General features: G+C 35.9%; 1 protein-coding gene across 1 annotated transcript in view; it reads left to right on the top strand.

Annotated features, from left to right (window-relative positions):
- Positions 1-17,587, top strand: part of NFXL1 (nuclear transcription factor, X-box binding like 1) — a 47,016-nt gene that overhangs the window by 2,943 nt on the left and 26,486 nt on the right. Inside the window, exons 4-15 of the mRNA XM_027717725.2 lie at positions 888-1,021; positions 2,452-2,630; positions 2,799-2,960; positions 3,066-3,166; positions 4,377-4,491; positions 4,820-4,944; positions 5,886-6,008; positions 7,343-7,433; positions 10,758-10,878; positions 11,305-11,461; positions 12,172-12,263; positions 15,661-15,682. Coding sequence (XP_027573526.2) covers positions 888-1,021; positions 2,452-2,630; positions 2,799-2,960; positions 3,066-3,166; positions 4,377-4,491; positions 4,820-4,944; positions 5,886-6,008; positions 7,343-7,433; positions 10,758-10,878; positions 11,305-11,461; positions 12,172-12,263; positions 15,661-15,682 — 1,422 coding nt within the window. The remainder of the gene's footprint in view (positions 1-887; positions 1,022-2,451; positions 2,631-2,798; positions 2,961-3,065; positions 3,167-4,376; positions 4,492-4,819; positions 4,945-5,885; positions 6,009-7,342; positions 7,434-10,757; positions 10,879-11,304; positions 11,462-12,171; positions 12,264-15,660; positions 15,683-17,587) is intronic.

Raw genomic sequence — 17,587 nt, 5'->3', positions numbered from 1 at the left:
ATACTTATCCGTATTTTTTCAGACCATAATGAATATGTTAGCTTGAGTTTGAAGTTCTGTGTCTCTTCATAATCTTATCTCGGTAGAAGTGAGATGATTTGGTAACCTGGAAGTCTTTTATAACCAGTGGTTTGCTAGTTATCTTGAATTTCAGTGTGTTTGTTTACTTAATGACTCCTGCTTAGCTTTAGTTTTGCAAAGTTAGTTACTGTACTTCTAGAAACTTTTGTAATTGACTTTGTCCTCTATAAGTTAACGGAAAAATTCTCCATGTTTTCACAGTATAATTTTATAACACTGTCCAAAGTTATTTTAAAAAAAATTACAAGTTAAATTTTCTGCTGCACTTTTTCTATCAAATTGCAATAGTTTAGGTAGAGCCAAAGTCACCTTTGTGGTGCCAGATGGTGTAATAAGGGACAGTGGCACAAACAGATTGGGTGCTGGGAAGGTAGTATGACACTTGGAGTAGGTTGTCCAGGATGGTTGCAGAGTCCCCATCCCTCAGGACTTTCCAACTTTGCAAGGCAGAGTTGTTGCTGAACAGAGCTAAGTTGGCAATAGTCCTTCTCTGGGCATCAGTTTGTGCTACGTGACCTCCAACAGTGTGTTTAAATCAACATTTTTCTGATTATCTGAGTATTTTGGCCTCCATAGGCCTTGGCAAAAACTTCCCATGGGAGTCGGGGAGAAAAAGATTTATAGGTATGAATCTGTAACAATAGAACTTCCTGTATTCATCTAACAATGGCTATAATCTATCTCTGAAAACCCATTTTTAAAGGGAAAAGTGAAAGCTTGTATTTCTTTAGATACTATGGATGTTCATCAACAGAAACAGAAAGAAATCTAATTTAAATTAATTAACATTTATGTCTCCTCTTTAGGTCTGGAGCTGCTGTGGGTGCTTTTGTATATTTCACCTGGTGTGTATCCAAAAGTGGGCCAAGGACAGCCTTTTCCTTGTGTCGTCTCCTTTGACGGATGATGATTTTGGGAAGAAAGATTATCCCTGGCCATGGTGAGCTTCTTGTGGTATATTTCTATTGTGAAAACTATGTGAACTGATGTTACTTTAGAAAGGAACAATACCTGTAAATGATGTGCATACCAAAAAGCATTTTTAGAAGACTGACTTTTCTATTGATTTTTAAAATTATCTTTAAGTTTTCATTAACATGATTCAGGAATATTTCACAGTGATATTAAAAACTTATTGCATCAAATCTGTTCTAACTTCTGAGAAGGTAACTTATCTATCTTATGTCTCAGCTTCTAATATTTATTCCTGAATGGCTTTGCATATTTGTCCCTTTTAAAGTTGGCAACACGAAATAAATAAGTTTTGAAGAAGTCCTAAAATAGCAATATGTAGGGATTTATTTTTTACTCTTTTAGTCTCTGTATAATTTCAGCATTAAAGCCAGTCTAGCAGTTTTACTTGAGATTGTATAAAAAAGAAGGTAATATTGTGGCTGCATGAATAAATTTCCTAAGTGAGTTTGCTTAGGAAATAAAAGTATCAAGTTTTTGGTTGGCAGCATCTCAAGTTGATAATGCCTGTTGTACTATAAACTAGTTTTGTGTTTTAGCATAATGTTTATAATGAAAAAAATTCAAGGTGAATGGTATTTTATTTTGCATTCAGGCACATGCTAAAGCTATGCAGGCTCTATTGAGAAATGCTTTATGGTCTGTAATGTATTGTATCACGGCAAATTGACATTTTATTTGATAAAAATGAGTGCATAGGTCTTTCAAGGTCCCTGTTCTACTCTGAGGAGTAACTCCTTGTCTTTTGTCGTTTCCCAGCGTAGCCAGAAATGTAAACTGCTTTGTTTCTTCTTCCTACTGTTGCCTCCCTCATCCATGGCTTGCACATGAAAGCCTGTAGAGCCTGTGGCACTTAAAAGTTCCAGACCTCTAATGCCTATCTACCTTTAGCAATAATGTATTTTTTAATTTCTTTCAACATCAAGGGTAACAAATAAAGGTGTGCATCTTCAATCTAAATTTTTTCAGATAAAATTCTAATTATTATGCGTAGTTTTAGTAGCATCGCTAAACTTTGTTTTACATGGCTTACGTAGATTGCTGTTAGTAAACACCTGTTTTTTAATCCCTTTTTTAAATTAGTTCTGTTTAAGTAGGTTAACTCATTGTGGCATACATTGTTGTGGTATTGCCAATCATACAAATTCTTCTGATTCCTGCTGATGGGACAATTCCTTAGACGTTCTAATGAATGCACTGTAAAATCTGACATATAGAAAGACCTTCAGTGTATATTATAAATTAAATTATATCATTATTGGTTATAGTAGTTGTAAAAATGTTATTGGTAGCATTGTAACAATCTTGGGAAGCCAAAATGATAAGAATTGCTTTTTCTTTTTAAATTTTTTTTCTAAAAAGTTACTTTTCTTTTAACTCCTTTTTCCCTTGTTGTAGTCCAAAATGTAGGTTTGAATACAAACGCTCTGAAACTCCCAGTAGGTATTACTGTTACTGTGGAAAAGTGGAGAATCCAACAGTGGACCCATGGCTGGTACCTCACTCCTGTGGTCAGATATGTGAGAGGGAATTCAAACCTTCTTGTGGTCATAAATGTTTGCTGCTTTGTCATCCAGGTAAATCCTTTGCCTCTTCTGGTTGCGTGACCTGTATTTAGGTAGCTGTTACACAGTTTTACTTAAAATCTGTTAAGTATGTTTAAAATTCTCAAGAATAAAAGAGATGTAGTTAAGGCTGCATTTGCTGAATGGCCATTAGCAAGCTATTCTTTTTCCTGTAATTAGGACCCTGTCCACCTTGCCCAAAGATGGTCACAACAACTTGTCACTGTAAGAAGGCTAAACCAGTGCCCCGGAGGTGCAGTGCCAAGGAGTGGTCGTGTCGCCTGCCGTGTGGACGAACACTGCTGTGTGGACAACATACTTGTGAGAATTCCTGTCATGCAGGTACACCTGCTCTCTTAAACTTCAGAGGAGTAGTTGTTTCAATTGTTAAGATACATCATCCTTTTGCAACTCCTGTTCTTAATGTCACTTTGCAATTACATACAGGAGATTGTCAGCCTTGTCCACGTGTCAGTAAACAACGGTGTATCTGTGGAAGACAGACAGCAGAAAGACTTTGTGCAAGTCCTCAGTGGCAGTGTGATCAGGTATGCTGAAGCTATTCTTTTTAACAGATTTCTCATCATTATAAAATTTGATTACTTGGTGTAATTAAGGATTGGAAAAACTCAATTCAGTAAGAAAATATTTTTTTTTTTTAAGTTTTGAAATTGCAATTGAACATATAGGCAGCAGTGTTTGAGAACAGATTTAGTTGGTTGCCCAGTTAATTTCTTGTAGTAGCTAAAATGTCACTGTTCTGGAATTGTTCTAGGGTTAGTGTAATAGAGAATTTGACTTTGCATATTCTGCTTGTACTTGAGATTGAAATTTCGGCTGTTGCCTCCAAAAATAAGCATGAAACCACAGCTTAGTAGGCAAGACTTTCATGGTTATTTACTTCTAGTGACTAGCAGAATGAAAACTTTGTGATTCATTCCTTGAAGTATATTTGCAGCTCATGCTTAAGATCAAGGCTATGGATTGATCAACTGTAAAAAATAAAAATAATTTAAAAAAATTAAGTGGCAGATGGGAGGCTGCACCAGGAGGTACTTGGTCGTTCTGATCCCAGTAAGGAAGGCACTTAGCCTCTGTGAAGTATTGGTTAAAATACAGGTTATTTCAGCTAACATTAAGGGAGTATAATATAAAATATAGTGTGTCCCTTTAGACGTTTGGAACCCCAAGCTGTGCATCATCAAATGAAATGTGAATCTGCAGCATGCAGTGCAGACCCCATCTGTAAAACGAGCTTTCCCATTTTGGTCATTGAAACTATTGTAAGATTTTGTTACAAGAAAACATCTTTGATCATAATTTCTACTGTCAAACAGAAAGGATGTTTGGGTGAGAACTTCTTGCTACACTTCTAGATAAAGGCAGCATAATCACTGGTACCAAGTGGGAGCTGCCTCCAATCTCCTCTGCTACAGTATGTTTGTCCTACAGCCAAGGCGGATGTGCAGTATAATGCAGGCCTGAAGGTTAAGCTGTATGTGCAGCACAGCACAGACCTGGACTACTCAGGTTATCTGAACCACTACCTCCTCAGTATACAGGGACCTTTCAGACTAGGATCACTGCAGGGATGATCAGTTTTATATGGTGAACTCATCAAATATAAAATTTGTTAGCAAAATGTAAAGAAAGTTAAATTCCATCCAGACGCGTCTCCTACTTTTTACGCTTAGGTTGCTTTGTCTTGGTGTGTAGTTCCATTACACTTCATTTACTTGTTTTTTCTGAGTTTCTCAGGTGTGTAGGAAGCGTTTGCCATGTGGTAATCACACATGTGAACAAGTTTGTCATGTTGGTCCCTGTGGAGACTGTCCTCGTTCTGGGAAAAGGTCCTGTCCATGTGGAAAAACAAGTAAGCCACATTTTTTTTTTTTTAATGATAAATTAAAAAAAAACTCATCCAGTCTTTGACAATGAGTAGTTTAGGTTAATTCTGCAGGTCCACAAAAAGTTCTTAGAGTCAACTGTGACACTGTATTAACTTTTTTTGCATAGCTTTCAAAGCTTTACTTAGTACCAGGGGTTTAATTTGCGATGTGAATAACTGAATAACTCTGGAGAAGCTTTTTAAAAAATGAGAGAGAATTGGCATTTGAACTCATTACACTTTGCATTTTTTTCCTAAATATTTTGGCTTTTTTTTCCTAAATGTTTGCTTGTACTTCTGTCTTTTTATACAGAGTTTACATTGCCTTGCACAGAAGATGTGCCCACCTGTGGTGATAGTTGTGACAAAGTTCTGGAATGTGGCATCCATAAATGTTCACAGCGCTGTCATCGGGGTCCCTGTGAAATATGCAGACAGGTTAGTCTTGCTGTAGCAAGTTCACATTTTGTTAGGGTTTTTAAACTGTATGCCTGAAACAGTGCGAATCTCCTAAGGAAAGTGAAGTTGTATCTATCACAAAATCTATGAGTTTATGTTCATTAAAAGCAGCACGTTCTTTTTCTATTCGCCTGTCGCTCCAATACATTTCTGAATAAGTAGTTGAGCATTATGTATCTGAACTGAGGCATAGATGAGTGTTTTATTGTTTGGGCCAATTTTTGGTTTGTTTTCATTTTTTTAATTAATTATATCCTAAAAGACAATTTTTCCCCAAATTTTCTAGCTTCCTTGTGGCTTTGTCATATTATGATATTCCTTCATTAGTGAAATGGAAGGTGCTGTAGCATAACATTATTTTCTTACAAACAAGAAAATAAAGTTTCGGTCTGGTCCAAACATCCATGGAGCATCTGTGGTCTGGTCTATAAACTCATTGCTCTCTGGTCTCAGTTGTCTCTTCCTGAGCCAACTTTGGCTACAAAGTCTATGGTGAAAGTAGTTAGCACATGACAGCTGGGATGAAGGTCAGATAGACCTGCTCACTTACATTTTACCTGTATTCATGATGGATGAATCTAGTTTACTGTGCAGGAGGGGTTCTTTTTTGGATGAATTTGTTTTGTGTTTACACTTGACATCTTCCACTACACACTTGCTTGGTTCCTTTGAAGTGACTTCCCTCTGAGTGAAGAGGCTACAGTGAGGTGTTTGCAATACCAACTTAAGGTCCCCAGGTAGTTACTTCACAGATAGCTAATCTGCTCAGAGCACGTCATAAACTTCCTGTTGTGACAGAACAGTGTAAATGTTACTTTCCCTTGTACTTTTCTTTACAGGTAGTAGTAGATCGTGTTGTTTTTTTTTTTTTTTTTTTGTGTTAAAAATACTCTGCTTTTTTTATCTGTCTTGCTGCCCAGGAGGTTGAAAAGCAGTGTCGCTGTGGAAAGCACACTAAACGCATGCCATGTCATAAGCCATATCTGTGTGAAACGAAGTGTGCTAAAATTCGAGATTGCCAAAAGCACCAGTGTCGGAGAAAGGTGAGTGCCCACAGATGATCTTTCTCAATTGTATTGTTTAGATAACTTTTTTCAAAATTTAGACATAATATTTTATACTATATAAAGAACTCATTGATTTATTGCTCCACCTCGTGTTAATGTGTAGAAAGAGGTGTTTTCTTCAATGCCATTCAAATTAGTTTTCAGTGTACTAGAATTCTCTGAACAGCAAGTCATCAAGAAAAACTAAGTGGCCTTAAATACTGGGAGGAGATTTTGACAACTCTCCAGTTCTAGAAGGCAGTTTTGCTTTCAGATTCTCTAGTAGTTACTCATGCTTTATGCATTCTGTAGTAGTTAAAGCCATTTATTTCCTAACTTTGTAGGCAGAGTTGGAGATCTGTTATAACTTTGTAAGGAACATACTCTTATTTTTCATAGCCCAGCATTCCATCACACCTAATATACACCACTGCAATCAGCAGTAGTCTGACAATTGGGAATTGGAGTTTTGTTTCCCTTCTCATTTGAAATCAAAAGAATGATTGATAGTCTCTGTCTTTTCAGTTTATTCATTAAAGAAGGCCTGAAAGTTGTCTGCTGTTTGTGAATTAATACATTATGAAAGTTGGACTTCTTATCCCAAACAGGCATGAAAAAATACAGTTTTACTCTCATGTTGTTTTTAATACTATTGTTAAAGTGAATTTACTCTGCGTGAAAAGATTACAAAACAAGTAAATGCAACCTTTACATCTTTAATTTATGATAAAAAATCCATATTTCTCTTCCTAATTGTCATTCTTCCGTATACAGTTTGGAAGGTGGGTACCTTTCAAGTTAATAAAAATGGGGTTCCCTCCTGTCCTGGCATCCACCACTGTAGTGGTGTGATAGTTGAAAACTGATCCTAAAGTTATCTGAGCTTTACTATAAAGATAAAGGTGTTTAAAAAAATTATTAGCAATATCTTTGTGCTAGGGACGATATAGCGTAGAAGTGGAAGAAATTGCAGAGTAATGGGGCAAATTGTTGAATATTTTATGTGTAATCTTCTGAATTATTTTAGATTAAAATATTACAGGAATCTGAACTTTTAAATGCTTTTTTGAAGCTCTCTGCCTTTTTAGTATGTCAAAACGATGCTTTCAAATGTGTGTTTTCTTGCTATTTTATAACTTGAAATTTTTTAAAACCACTGTACAGGTAGCCTCCTTTCTGGAGGAAACTTGTCTAAAGTAGCTTGACATTTTTTTAAAAAGTGTTGCAGAAATGAGATGGCAGAACTGGAAAAGTATATACCAGAAATTTCTAAGTTTTCGGTTATATAGACCTTTTTGGGTTTTTTTGGTTTTATTTTTTTTTCTTAATAGTGCTGTTCTGGAAATTGTCCACCTTGTGATCAAGTCTGTGGGCGGACTCTAGGCTGCAGAAATCACAAATGTCCTTCAGGTTGCCACAGAGGTAAGAACAGGTGAAGAATCCCTGTAGTGATGGAATATTGTTTATTTTTGCCAAATTTTATGCTTGTGTGACTCTGTGTGGTCCTTAATGAATTCTCTCGCTTGTTGCATGTGGGCTTTTTGTGGGGGCAGTGTGTTTGAAAGTGCTGGTTAGAACTTAAAGACCTATATAGTGGCAACTTGAGTTTTTACCTGGTGTTTTTGCTTAACATTGTTCCTCTTTCCGGCTGTGTAATTCAGAAGCCATGGCTTGCCTTTTTTTCACCAATAATTCTGTTCAAAATTATTCTTTTCACTGAATATGCATAACAAATACATATAGAAATGACTGTTGCTGGTTGAGTCTGGATGATTTTTAAAAATCCTAGAATACAACATGTGGTACAAGTGGGCTTAAAATTTAAAAATAAATATGATGGAATTCGAAAGTATATTGGTGTCTTGCTGTTGAAAGAAAATAAGTACTTGTTACTTACTGTATGAAGGATAGCAAAAAAGTTTACTTCTGCATGCCATGACCTTGGTTAAAAAGATGCTGGAAATGGCCAGAATTACCTGGCAGCTTTTATCCTGGCCAATTGCTTTGACATTTCCTTGGTAGGGATTAAATTGGAATGACTGGAAAATTATCTGCCCTCTCAGCAATTTCCCCACAGAAGCTGCTGCCCTGCTGAAACAGCAACTGAGTAGCCTATATAATTTCCCTTAGTATTCTGAACTATAAATTGCAACAACTCAAGAAATAATTCACAGCTTGTACAACCAGTCTTCCTTCTGAGGGAGTGACTCTTTAGAGGAGAGTACAGGTCAATGTGGTAGTTGTCCCAGTTAACTTGCTATTAAATCTGTCACCACAAACTAGTGGTTTGTTTTTTAGTCTGTGAACTGTGTCCCCTTTCTTCTTACCTTTCCTTTCTTCTCCCCTCTGCCCCTGTACCTCTCCAAAATCCTAGAAATACATAATTTTTTGTGTACTGTCAGAACAAAACTGGTAACATTGTGTTTCTGCATTAGTTTGTTTGATAACTAAATCATAGAATAAAATTCTCATTGAAAAACTAAGGAGTCAGTGTTGCATTATAGGATAAACTTTTACGTTGAGTGATGGTTTATATTTGATGCTGTTTGCATTTTACAGCCTGGCTAAAAATGACAAAGATTTCTAATAACTAACATGAAAACAATAAAGCAGTATCTGTAAGAAAATAAAAGTGATCTTTGAGACTGTAAATGTCAAATATATACACTTTGAAGTGTAATTTATCAAAAGAGTATAATTGTCTATTTGCTAACTAAATTTGCATATAATGAAGCTAGTAACTATGATATCAGATGATAAACTTATTTTTTAAAACAATTTTCCAAAACTTCTCTGTGCTTTAACACAGAGCTTTAATACAGTCTAGTACAGACTGTAATATCTTGATGAATGTAAATATTCCTAATCAAGGCAATTATTTTTATTTGAAAATATTTATATTCATGTTTCTCCTTATACACCAGTATTTTAATAGCTACTGAAAGTTATGATTAATTATTTTATCATTAGAATGTAATACCAGGTCAGGTTAATTTTGCAATGAGCTGCCAGATCTCAGGGACCACTGATTTTAAAGGAAATATATACCTCCTAGAAAATAACTTCCCAGAGGTTGATAATAAGCAGTTGGCCTTTTGCAGGGGTCCCTGAAAAAAGGTAACAATCTATTATGTGTGTGGTTTGATTTTTTTTTTTAATTCTTTTTTTGTTATGTTTTTCATGCTTGCTGAAATTTAGAATTCGTTGCCAGGGAATAGAAATATTAGCCACTCTGAACAGCATAGCTTTAGACCTTCAGTTTATTTTGTAAAAATAGCTGGACAAACCGGAGAAGCGGGCCCATGGGAATCTAATGCAGTTTAACAATGCCAAGTGCAAGGCGCTGCACCCAGGTCGTGGCAAACCCTGGTATCAACACAGGCTTGGGAGATGAACAGCTTGAGAGCAGCCCTGCTGAGAAGGACTTGGGGGTGCTGGTGGATGAGAGGTTGGACATGAGCCAAGGATGTCCACTTGCAGCCAGAAAGCCAGCTGTATCCTGGGCTGCATCCAAAGCAGTGTGGGCAGCAGGTCGAGGGAGGTGATTTTTCCCCTCTACTCTCTGCTTTTGTGAGACACCACTGGAGTGTTGCATCCAGCTCCGGAGTCCCCAGTACAGGAAGGACATGGACCTGTTGAGTCGAGTCTAGAGGAGGGCCACCGAGATGATCAGAGGGATGGAGCACCTCTTCTATGAGAAAAGGCTGAGAGAATTGGGATTGTTCAGCCTGGAGAAGAGAAGGCTTTGGGATAACCTAATTGCAGCCTTCAATACCTGAAGGGAGCCTACAAGAAAGATGGAGAGGGACTTTCGACAAGAGCATGAAGTGGCAGGACAAGGGGGAATGGCTTCAAATTGAAAGAGAGTAGGTTAAGATTAGATACTAGGAAAAAAAATCTTTACTGTGAAGGTGGTAAGGCACTGGAACAGGTTGCCCAGAGAACCTGGAGATGTCTGATCCCTGTAAGTGTTCGAGACCAGGTTGGATGGTGCTTTGGGCTAGCTGGTGTAGTGTAAGATGTCCCTGCCGATGGCAGGGGCGTTCAGAACTGGATGGAACTAGAACCCAAACCATTTTGTGATTCTATGATTTTATGTGTGCTGATAATATATTATAATTTAATTTACTTTGTAATATAAAGACTGTAGTACTTCCATACTTTGCTGTTCATCAGCCTGTTGTTATTGAGACATCTGCTTCTTGAAGTGATGCTTCTCAGATCCTGCTAATAAGTCAGAATTGCTTAAAACATTTGGCTGTCAATACTTCTTTCAAAGCATTGCTTCCTTTAAAATTTCAGAATCCAATATGGTTAATAAGCCAAGACCCACATCTAAATTTGCGTTTTTTTAGAAGATTCATATTCTTACTATTAATTACTCAATAATAAAACTTGGCAATTGGCTCTTGAAAAAATGGTGTGAGAGAGCTATAAATTAAAACATGGGTCTTTTACAAATATGTTTTTAAAAATATATCAGATTAGTAACATGAGAAACTTTATAGAGGTGAAGGATCTTTTCAAAACAGCATTCATTATACATATGCTGAACGTTTAATATCATCCAAAATCTGCAAAACCTTACCAGTTTTTCAGTGTATCTTACCTTTTTGAATTTAGATGAAAGATGATATGTCTTCATATGTATATAAGACTAAATACTAATAGGAAAAGAAGTATTGTGAGAGCCAAATAACTGGGCTTCTTTTCAAAATGTCATACTGTTAATGTATTTGTTTTTAGGTAGTTGTAATCCATGTCCAGAGTCTGTAGATGTGAAATGCAATTGTGGAAAAACTGTCATTAAAGTGCCCTGTGGCAGGGAGCGTACCATCAGACCTCCCAAATGCAAGCAGCTGTGCAGGTCAGTATAGAAAGTATGTGTGTTTTTTGTTCTTGTTTCTTATTCTAATTTTGTAGTCCCACTCATTTCTTCCAAGTCATCTCTGGTATGTTTTGAAGTACCTCCATGAGACAGTCTATCTAGAAAAATTGACTAGCAAAAGGAAAAAGAATATTTTCTGCTGGGGTCTAGCAAGATTGCTTATCGCAGAGTAGAATTTGGATTGAAACAGCTGTTTGAATACATAAACCCAGCTTTGATTTTAGTTTTATTTAGAAGTCCTGTTTTAATTTTATTGTAATACGAACCACTGCTGAAGTCGAGAAGAAAAAAAAACCCCAAACCAACTTGTTCATTTCAATTCTTTGTGTATTGAGCATAATTGCCCAGTGACTGTAACTTCTTATTTTTTGCTGTCATATTGATTCCTCTTGGATTTTATTTCAGTCGACCACCTACCTGCCACCACTCTACCCAGGAGAAACACTATTGTCACTTTGGGCGGTGTCCTCCATGTCGTCAACCCTGCCAGAAAACATTAACCTGTGGTCATTTGTGCCCTGTTTCCTGCCATGACGAAGCTCTTGTGAGGCAAACTGGCTCAGTAAGTAAATAGTGAAAAATGGTGTATTACTGTTGTGAAGAATGAGCAACAGTTCAACCTTAATCTTATGTTGGAGGCTTTTGAAGTTCAGAGTAAATAAAAATCAGTCAGCTTACTGCTCAACGCAAAACTAAGTGGTGCTTTGTTGCAGTGTAAGTGATTTTGTAATATATAATTGAATTTGCAGTTTTCAACAATTATAATTACTCAAGAAATTATAAGATTTTTGTTAGAGTTGTATTACAAATGTTTAATTCCAAATGTACGCAATTGCTTTTAACATAAGAGCAAAAAATAAATTTTACCTCTGATATTTACTTAACCAACAAAATTTGCACAAGACAGAAGTGAGAAATTGTTTGGCATTTTTTAGCATGATGCATGCACTGCATGATGGTAATTGAACTAGCTTACTAATTTAAATATTTTTCTATTTTTACCTCTATTAAATAGTTAGGATTGGTTGACTCTTTTGTTTGGCTTTGTGCTTAATTTTTAGCAGTAAGGACCACATTTTCTTATTAACCAGGCTAAGGATGAAACAGTAATTTTTTTATGTGTAGGGGGTGTTGAGATTTCCATTAGTAAAAAGTTAGTAACTAGGAAGTGAATTTGTTAGAACTGGGAACTCTTTAGATGATGTGTTTATTTATGGTCAAGCAGATAGCTGTGTTTGTGTTTTGTATTCACCTAGTGTCTCTTGCTCTCAGCATCAGTCTGCAGGTCCTTGGGAACAGCCATCTGAGCCGGCTTTCATTCAAACTGCATTACCGTGTCCTCCCTGTGAGGTTCCTATACCAGTGTAAGTATTAAAAAAGGAAAAAAAAGTTTTTACGTGGTAAAAGATTTTTTTCTTTTTATACTGTTGTAGAGGTGGACATGAAAATAACCGTATTTTCGTCTCCAGATGCAAAAAGCCTATGTGAACACCATTCTCATAAAGCTGGGAGCACTGTTGGTTCTTTAAGACATTTCTCTAATGTGTGCTCACTGTGTGAAAGGACTGATAGTAAGGATTAGTTTTTCTAATGTGTGCTGTGTGCAATGCTACTTTAAAAGAAAATGCAAAGTTTGATAGTCATCAGTGACATGACTTCTTCTGTGTAGTTTCTGTCTTGGTTTATGGGATCATAATATTCTGCATAATGAGTTGCTGTTTTGTTTCTCAGTTGTTCAGTTATGGTATGCTGTTTAATGATAGGTTCATACTTTTCATCCCATCAGCTTGTTTCCTTTCTGATTTTGACTTGTCCAGAAGGTTCTGTTCCTTGAGTTGAACTGAATCAACTCTTTCTATGATGGTGCTGAGGATATAGGGGAACACAGGATGATGACACTTTTTCACCATTCTTTTTCAATGCGATGGAGCCTCTGTTTACATTACGGAGAATTCAGTATTTATCTGAAAAATGAAATGCTGGTGGGGATTTTGGCTTGGTTTTGTGTTGTGGTCTCTTACTGTTTTAAAACCTGCATACTTCACAGGCATTACTGCCTTTTTGGTTTTTAAACATCCCTCTTTAATGAGGGAGTATTACGTCCTCATTTTGTGAAGTGAGAACTAGATGGAGGAAGATGATAAAAAGATCCATTTAACTTGTCAATGTAAGATATGTTTAGAACTTAATATAGGATTGTGCTATAATAGGTTTTACTTCTGTTCAGAACTGTGACCATACAGTGCTTGTGATACTTGAGTTCAAAGTTCAAAGCCAGATTCCCAAAAGGTGGAAAAGGTCAGATTATTCTGACCAGTCTGGCTTCAGTGTTTGTGTAGAAACCTGTAGCAACTGTTTCGTGTAGGTATTCAGTAGAAGTCAGTGTAACATCATGCATTTTGTAAGACGTCTCCTAGTTCCTCTGAATTTCAACATCAAAATAGCCTCCTTTAGTCTGAAGACTTTTCCCCAGAGGAGGTAAGTCTGCTAAGTGAGAAGGAAACTCTACTGGAAAAGTTGTATTTAATTTTCTAACTAGAGGAAGCATCGTTACATTTCACAGTGCTTGGAGCAAATTAAGGTTCTGTTAGCATTATATCATACTAATTCTGGAATATCATAACTCTCTTGATTGATCTTTGTAATTGTAATGTTCTTTTTTTTTTTTTCCTTTTTTTTTTTAAATGAAAGTGATATGGGAGATGTTTCCTGAATTAAGAAAATAGTAATAAACAAAACCATGGTTATAAAGTAATGTGTTGCTACAAATCAAATTATGTGACAACTTCTTAGATCATTAGCACAACTTCTGAAATCATTGCTGGAATAGTGACATTTGAACAAATATGATGATGGAGAATAGTTTAAATAATACTGTTCTGTATGAATGGATGTTAGTGGAGATTCCATTCTTTACTGCTGAAACTTTGCAATACTTTCTGGTTTTTTTTTCTAGTAATTTGGTATCTTTGAACAGGAGCAGGTAGAGATTTGTTATGTGTTTGGTATTTATTTCTGTAACTGGTTAAAAAGGGAGTATCTGGAAAACTATTTGCTCTGTTAATTTTGAAGGACCATTGAGGCTTAGGTCGTCTAGTCCAGCCTCATGCTGAAAGCAGATCAACACTGAATTCAGAGCAATTTACTCTAGCTTTGTCCAACTGGACCTTAGAAAACCCCAAGTAAATTGATTCTACACTCTTTCAGGACAATCTTTTTCAGTGCTCAATTATACTTTTACTGATTTTGGTTTTATTTTTCCTCCACTGTGTATCCAGTCAGAACCTTACTTGTTTAAGAGTATGATTGTCTCTTGCCTCCCTGAGTAAGGAACCTCAGTAAGGAACCTGGCTTCATCTTCTTGGTAACTTCCCCTTAATGCTAAAAGATTACTATTTTATCCCCAGCCAGTAGCCTGCAGCGTTGCTGGGATTTAGTCAGTCACAGATGGAGGAATTTGTCTGTCTCTGTATTTCATGAATTTCCTCTCAACCTGCTCCTCCAGTCTGTCTAGATCCTTCCAAATGGCACCTCTGCCTTCAAATGTGTTGATTGTAGCGTCCTTTAATGTTACTTGAAAAATTAGTGCATTTTGTCTCTTCCAAGTTACTGGGGAAAAAAATAATTAAACAAGATAGGTCCCAGGCTGAAGAATTCTGTCTGCAACTGCTGTCCAAGTAGGATACAAAAACTAGCTACTACCATTTGAGCCCAGTGATCCTGCTAGTTTTTCGTGTGTCTGGTAGTTCATCTGACACCATTATAGCTCAACTTGAATGCAAGTTTGCCATGGGGAATTCCTCACTCCCAGATTTAGTAGTTACATGGCAGAAGGTAATCAGGCTGGCTGAGCAGTTTCCCCTTGCAGTTGAACAGAAGTGTGCTGCAATGGAATGCAGAGATCCTAGAAGCCCAATTAGCTGGATATAGGAAGATTATTGTGGATATAAGGTAGTTGAGCTGTATTGAATGAAGAACAGGCTCCTGTGCTGCATCTGCTGTTTCTTATACTAGGTGAAAGACTGATTGCTCTTGCTAGTATCCTGCTGTCCTAAAGACCATGTGTAGCTATTGTTAATTGTTTTGTGTCGGAGAAGTTATCAGGGATCTTTTTTAACATACTCTTCTGGAAATTTTTAGGAACTGATTTAAAGGTATTTTAGCTTGAATATTCATGATTATTTCAGTGCTCTCCCTTATAAGATATCAGTAGAGAAATCAAGAAGATGATGGATATGAAATGACAGGTAAAAAAAAAGATAGCTTTCAAAGTAACTTGAGTAAAGGATTGATTTTGGTGTTTGAATGAGTCACAAATTATTTAATACCTTCACAGTTCAGATCAGAGTGCAGGTTTTCTTACCTAGGAACAGCAGAGCTTTCTAAAAGGGAGAAAACTGTAAACCTAAGAGTAGACTAGATAATTCTTTGAAATAACTGATACTGATCTATTAGTAGAGACAAAGGAGAAGATATTTGGAAACAAAGCAGGTTATTTTCTAAAATAAGTTATTGATTTCGTATACAACTACAATTAATTTGCACATGAAACAGGTTTTGGGATTGCCATCATAAAACACAGTAATCAAAATAACTGTTGGAAAGGAGGAGGCATTGAGCTGCATAGACAGATGATTTTGTATTAGTTTGCACTTTTTAAAAATAGATTGCACTGATTTTTGTGTGAAAAGCACTGTCACTGTTTTAAATCCCCTAAAGAAGTACATGTTTTCTAAATCTGTGATTTTTTCTCTTTAACAGGGAGTGTCTTGGACAGCATGAGGTGAGTCGTGGAAACTGCCTTATAAAGTGAAATATGGCAGATATTATGTCAGTCTGAAAAGAAAGCACAAAAGAGAAATAATAGATTTTTTAATACATATTTTTAAACCAACTAAGTACCTTATCACAAGGGCTTATGTATCAGAAGGTATTTTAGTTCCTTTTTGAAGAATATGTAACTAATTGACTTCATAGAATTTGTGAACAGAAATTTAGACTCATGATTTAACGTAGCTATTCATGTATTCTTGCAGTTGTTGACAATATGTTGGAATGGTTTTGGGTGGTCTTTTTTTATTAGATGCTTCTGGTTTTTTTCCGCCTCATTCTATGGTTATTAATCTCTCCCTCTTACATACTTTCCTTAGCGCCCCTATAAACTGCTGTGTATATTTTAAAAAGACAAGGAACATAATATCATACAGGAAGATTTTCATGTGACTTGGATCTAAGCACACATGGATGAAATCAGACAGTATAGTAGAAACTTCTTTAGTGTTACTTATTAGGTTGTCTTTTGATGAAAACTAGCCTTCTCTAGTTTTAGGTGAAGTCATTGTCTATTTTGGCTTACATGAGAAGAAAATCTAATTGATGCTTAAATAACTATCATCATTATTCACAGTAATTTCTAAAAGTTATGAAATTTAAGGTCAACTCATTTTTCTTGATTTTAAAAGATGATTGCTAAACTAATTTAAAAAAAGCTATTACTATTATGGCTTTGTCTACTAATCATCATCATCATCTAGTATGTCTGGCATAAATTCACTATCAAAGTCCAACTAACAATATTATAAAAAACCCTAGAATCATTTTAAGCAAGTAACAAATTCTAGAAAACAGTAAAAACAAAAATATTTTTTTTCTTTGACCTTCTTTAATAATTTCTTGATATGTATTAAAATGGTGGATCAATTATGTTGTGGCAACATCTTCAAATGTTGTTACCAAAGTTCCTGTCTCTGCAGTCTGTTTGTGCAGCATATGTGTTAACCCATCTGGGCTGTGAATGCAGCTTCCATAGAGCTACTTTGCAGCTTGTCGGTTCCTAAAGAAAAATTTGCAGTGAAAATGAACGAAAAGAACAACAGTGCCTATTTGTTTGTTGCTGAAACAGAGTGGGGCTTGTTTTTTTCTGCAGTAAAACTTATGGCTTAATTATCTAATATTTTATTGAGTGAGTGATATGGTTTTTGATAGGACATATGGAATCTCACCCTGATTTTCATGAATTTATGTATAAACAGAATATGAGCTGTGGTCAATAGACTGAATATATAACTTGCTCTAGATAATGTTGCTGGTTTTGATACTGTTTAGTTGTACATGGTTGTGAAGTTTATGTCCCTCCACATAACAGAGGAGGGACAGAGTTATGTACTATTTAACAGAGTTAAATAGTATCACTACTCTTATTAGAGAAAATGGTACCAATTACTATGTACTTATTACTACTTATTTCAGAATAATTTTTAAAAAAATCTCTATTGCATACTAGTCTTAACAGAATCAGTCAATGGCTTTGGGTCATGTTTTCTTTTTGGATTAGTAGAGAAAATAAATAAAAATCGCAGGGACTCTATACTTGACTTTATTTAGATATTGATGCTGCATGACACTCTATACTCTCAGCCAGCAAAGGGCGGTTCTGCCTTCCCTCTGAAGTGCAACAGTTTCTGGAATGGAGTGAAATTTCCTAATCTTTGAGATTTTCGTGGAAGTCAGGGAAGAGAATGACTTGTTAATGTGTGTATGAAGAGGGTGCTTGCAGTATATTTTATGCACATTGTATGTTTTTATGTTCTGAGATCTCTGGAAAGAAAAAAATTAATATGTAATGTCTGTTCAGTGTTTTACAGCCACATTGGCTCTGAACAAGTAATCCCACCTCAAATTAATTTAT

Source organism: Pipra filicauda, unplaced genomic scaffold, assembly GCF_003945595.2.
Source record: "Pipra filicauda isolate LSUMZ 115617 unplaced genomic scaffold, ASM394559v2 scaffold116_size3395265_pilon, whole genome shotgun sequence".
In the NCBI taxonomy this organism is placed as follows: Eukaryota; Metazoa; Chordata; class Aves; order Passeriformes; family Pipridae; genus Pipra; species Pipra filicauda.
This window is presented reverse-complemented; position numbering and strand designations above follow the sequence as displayed.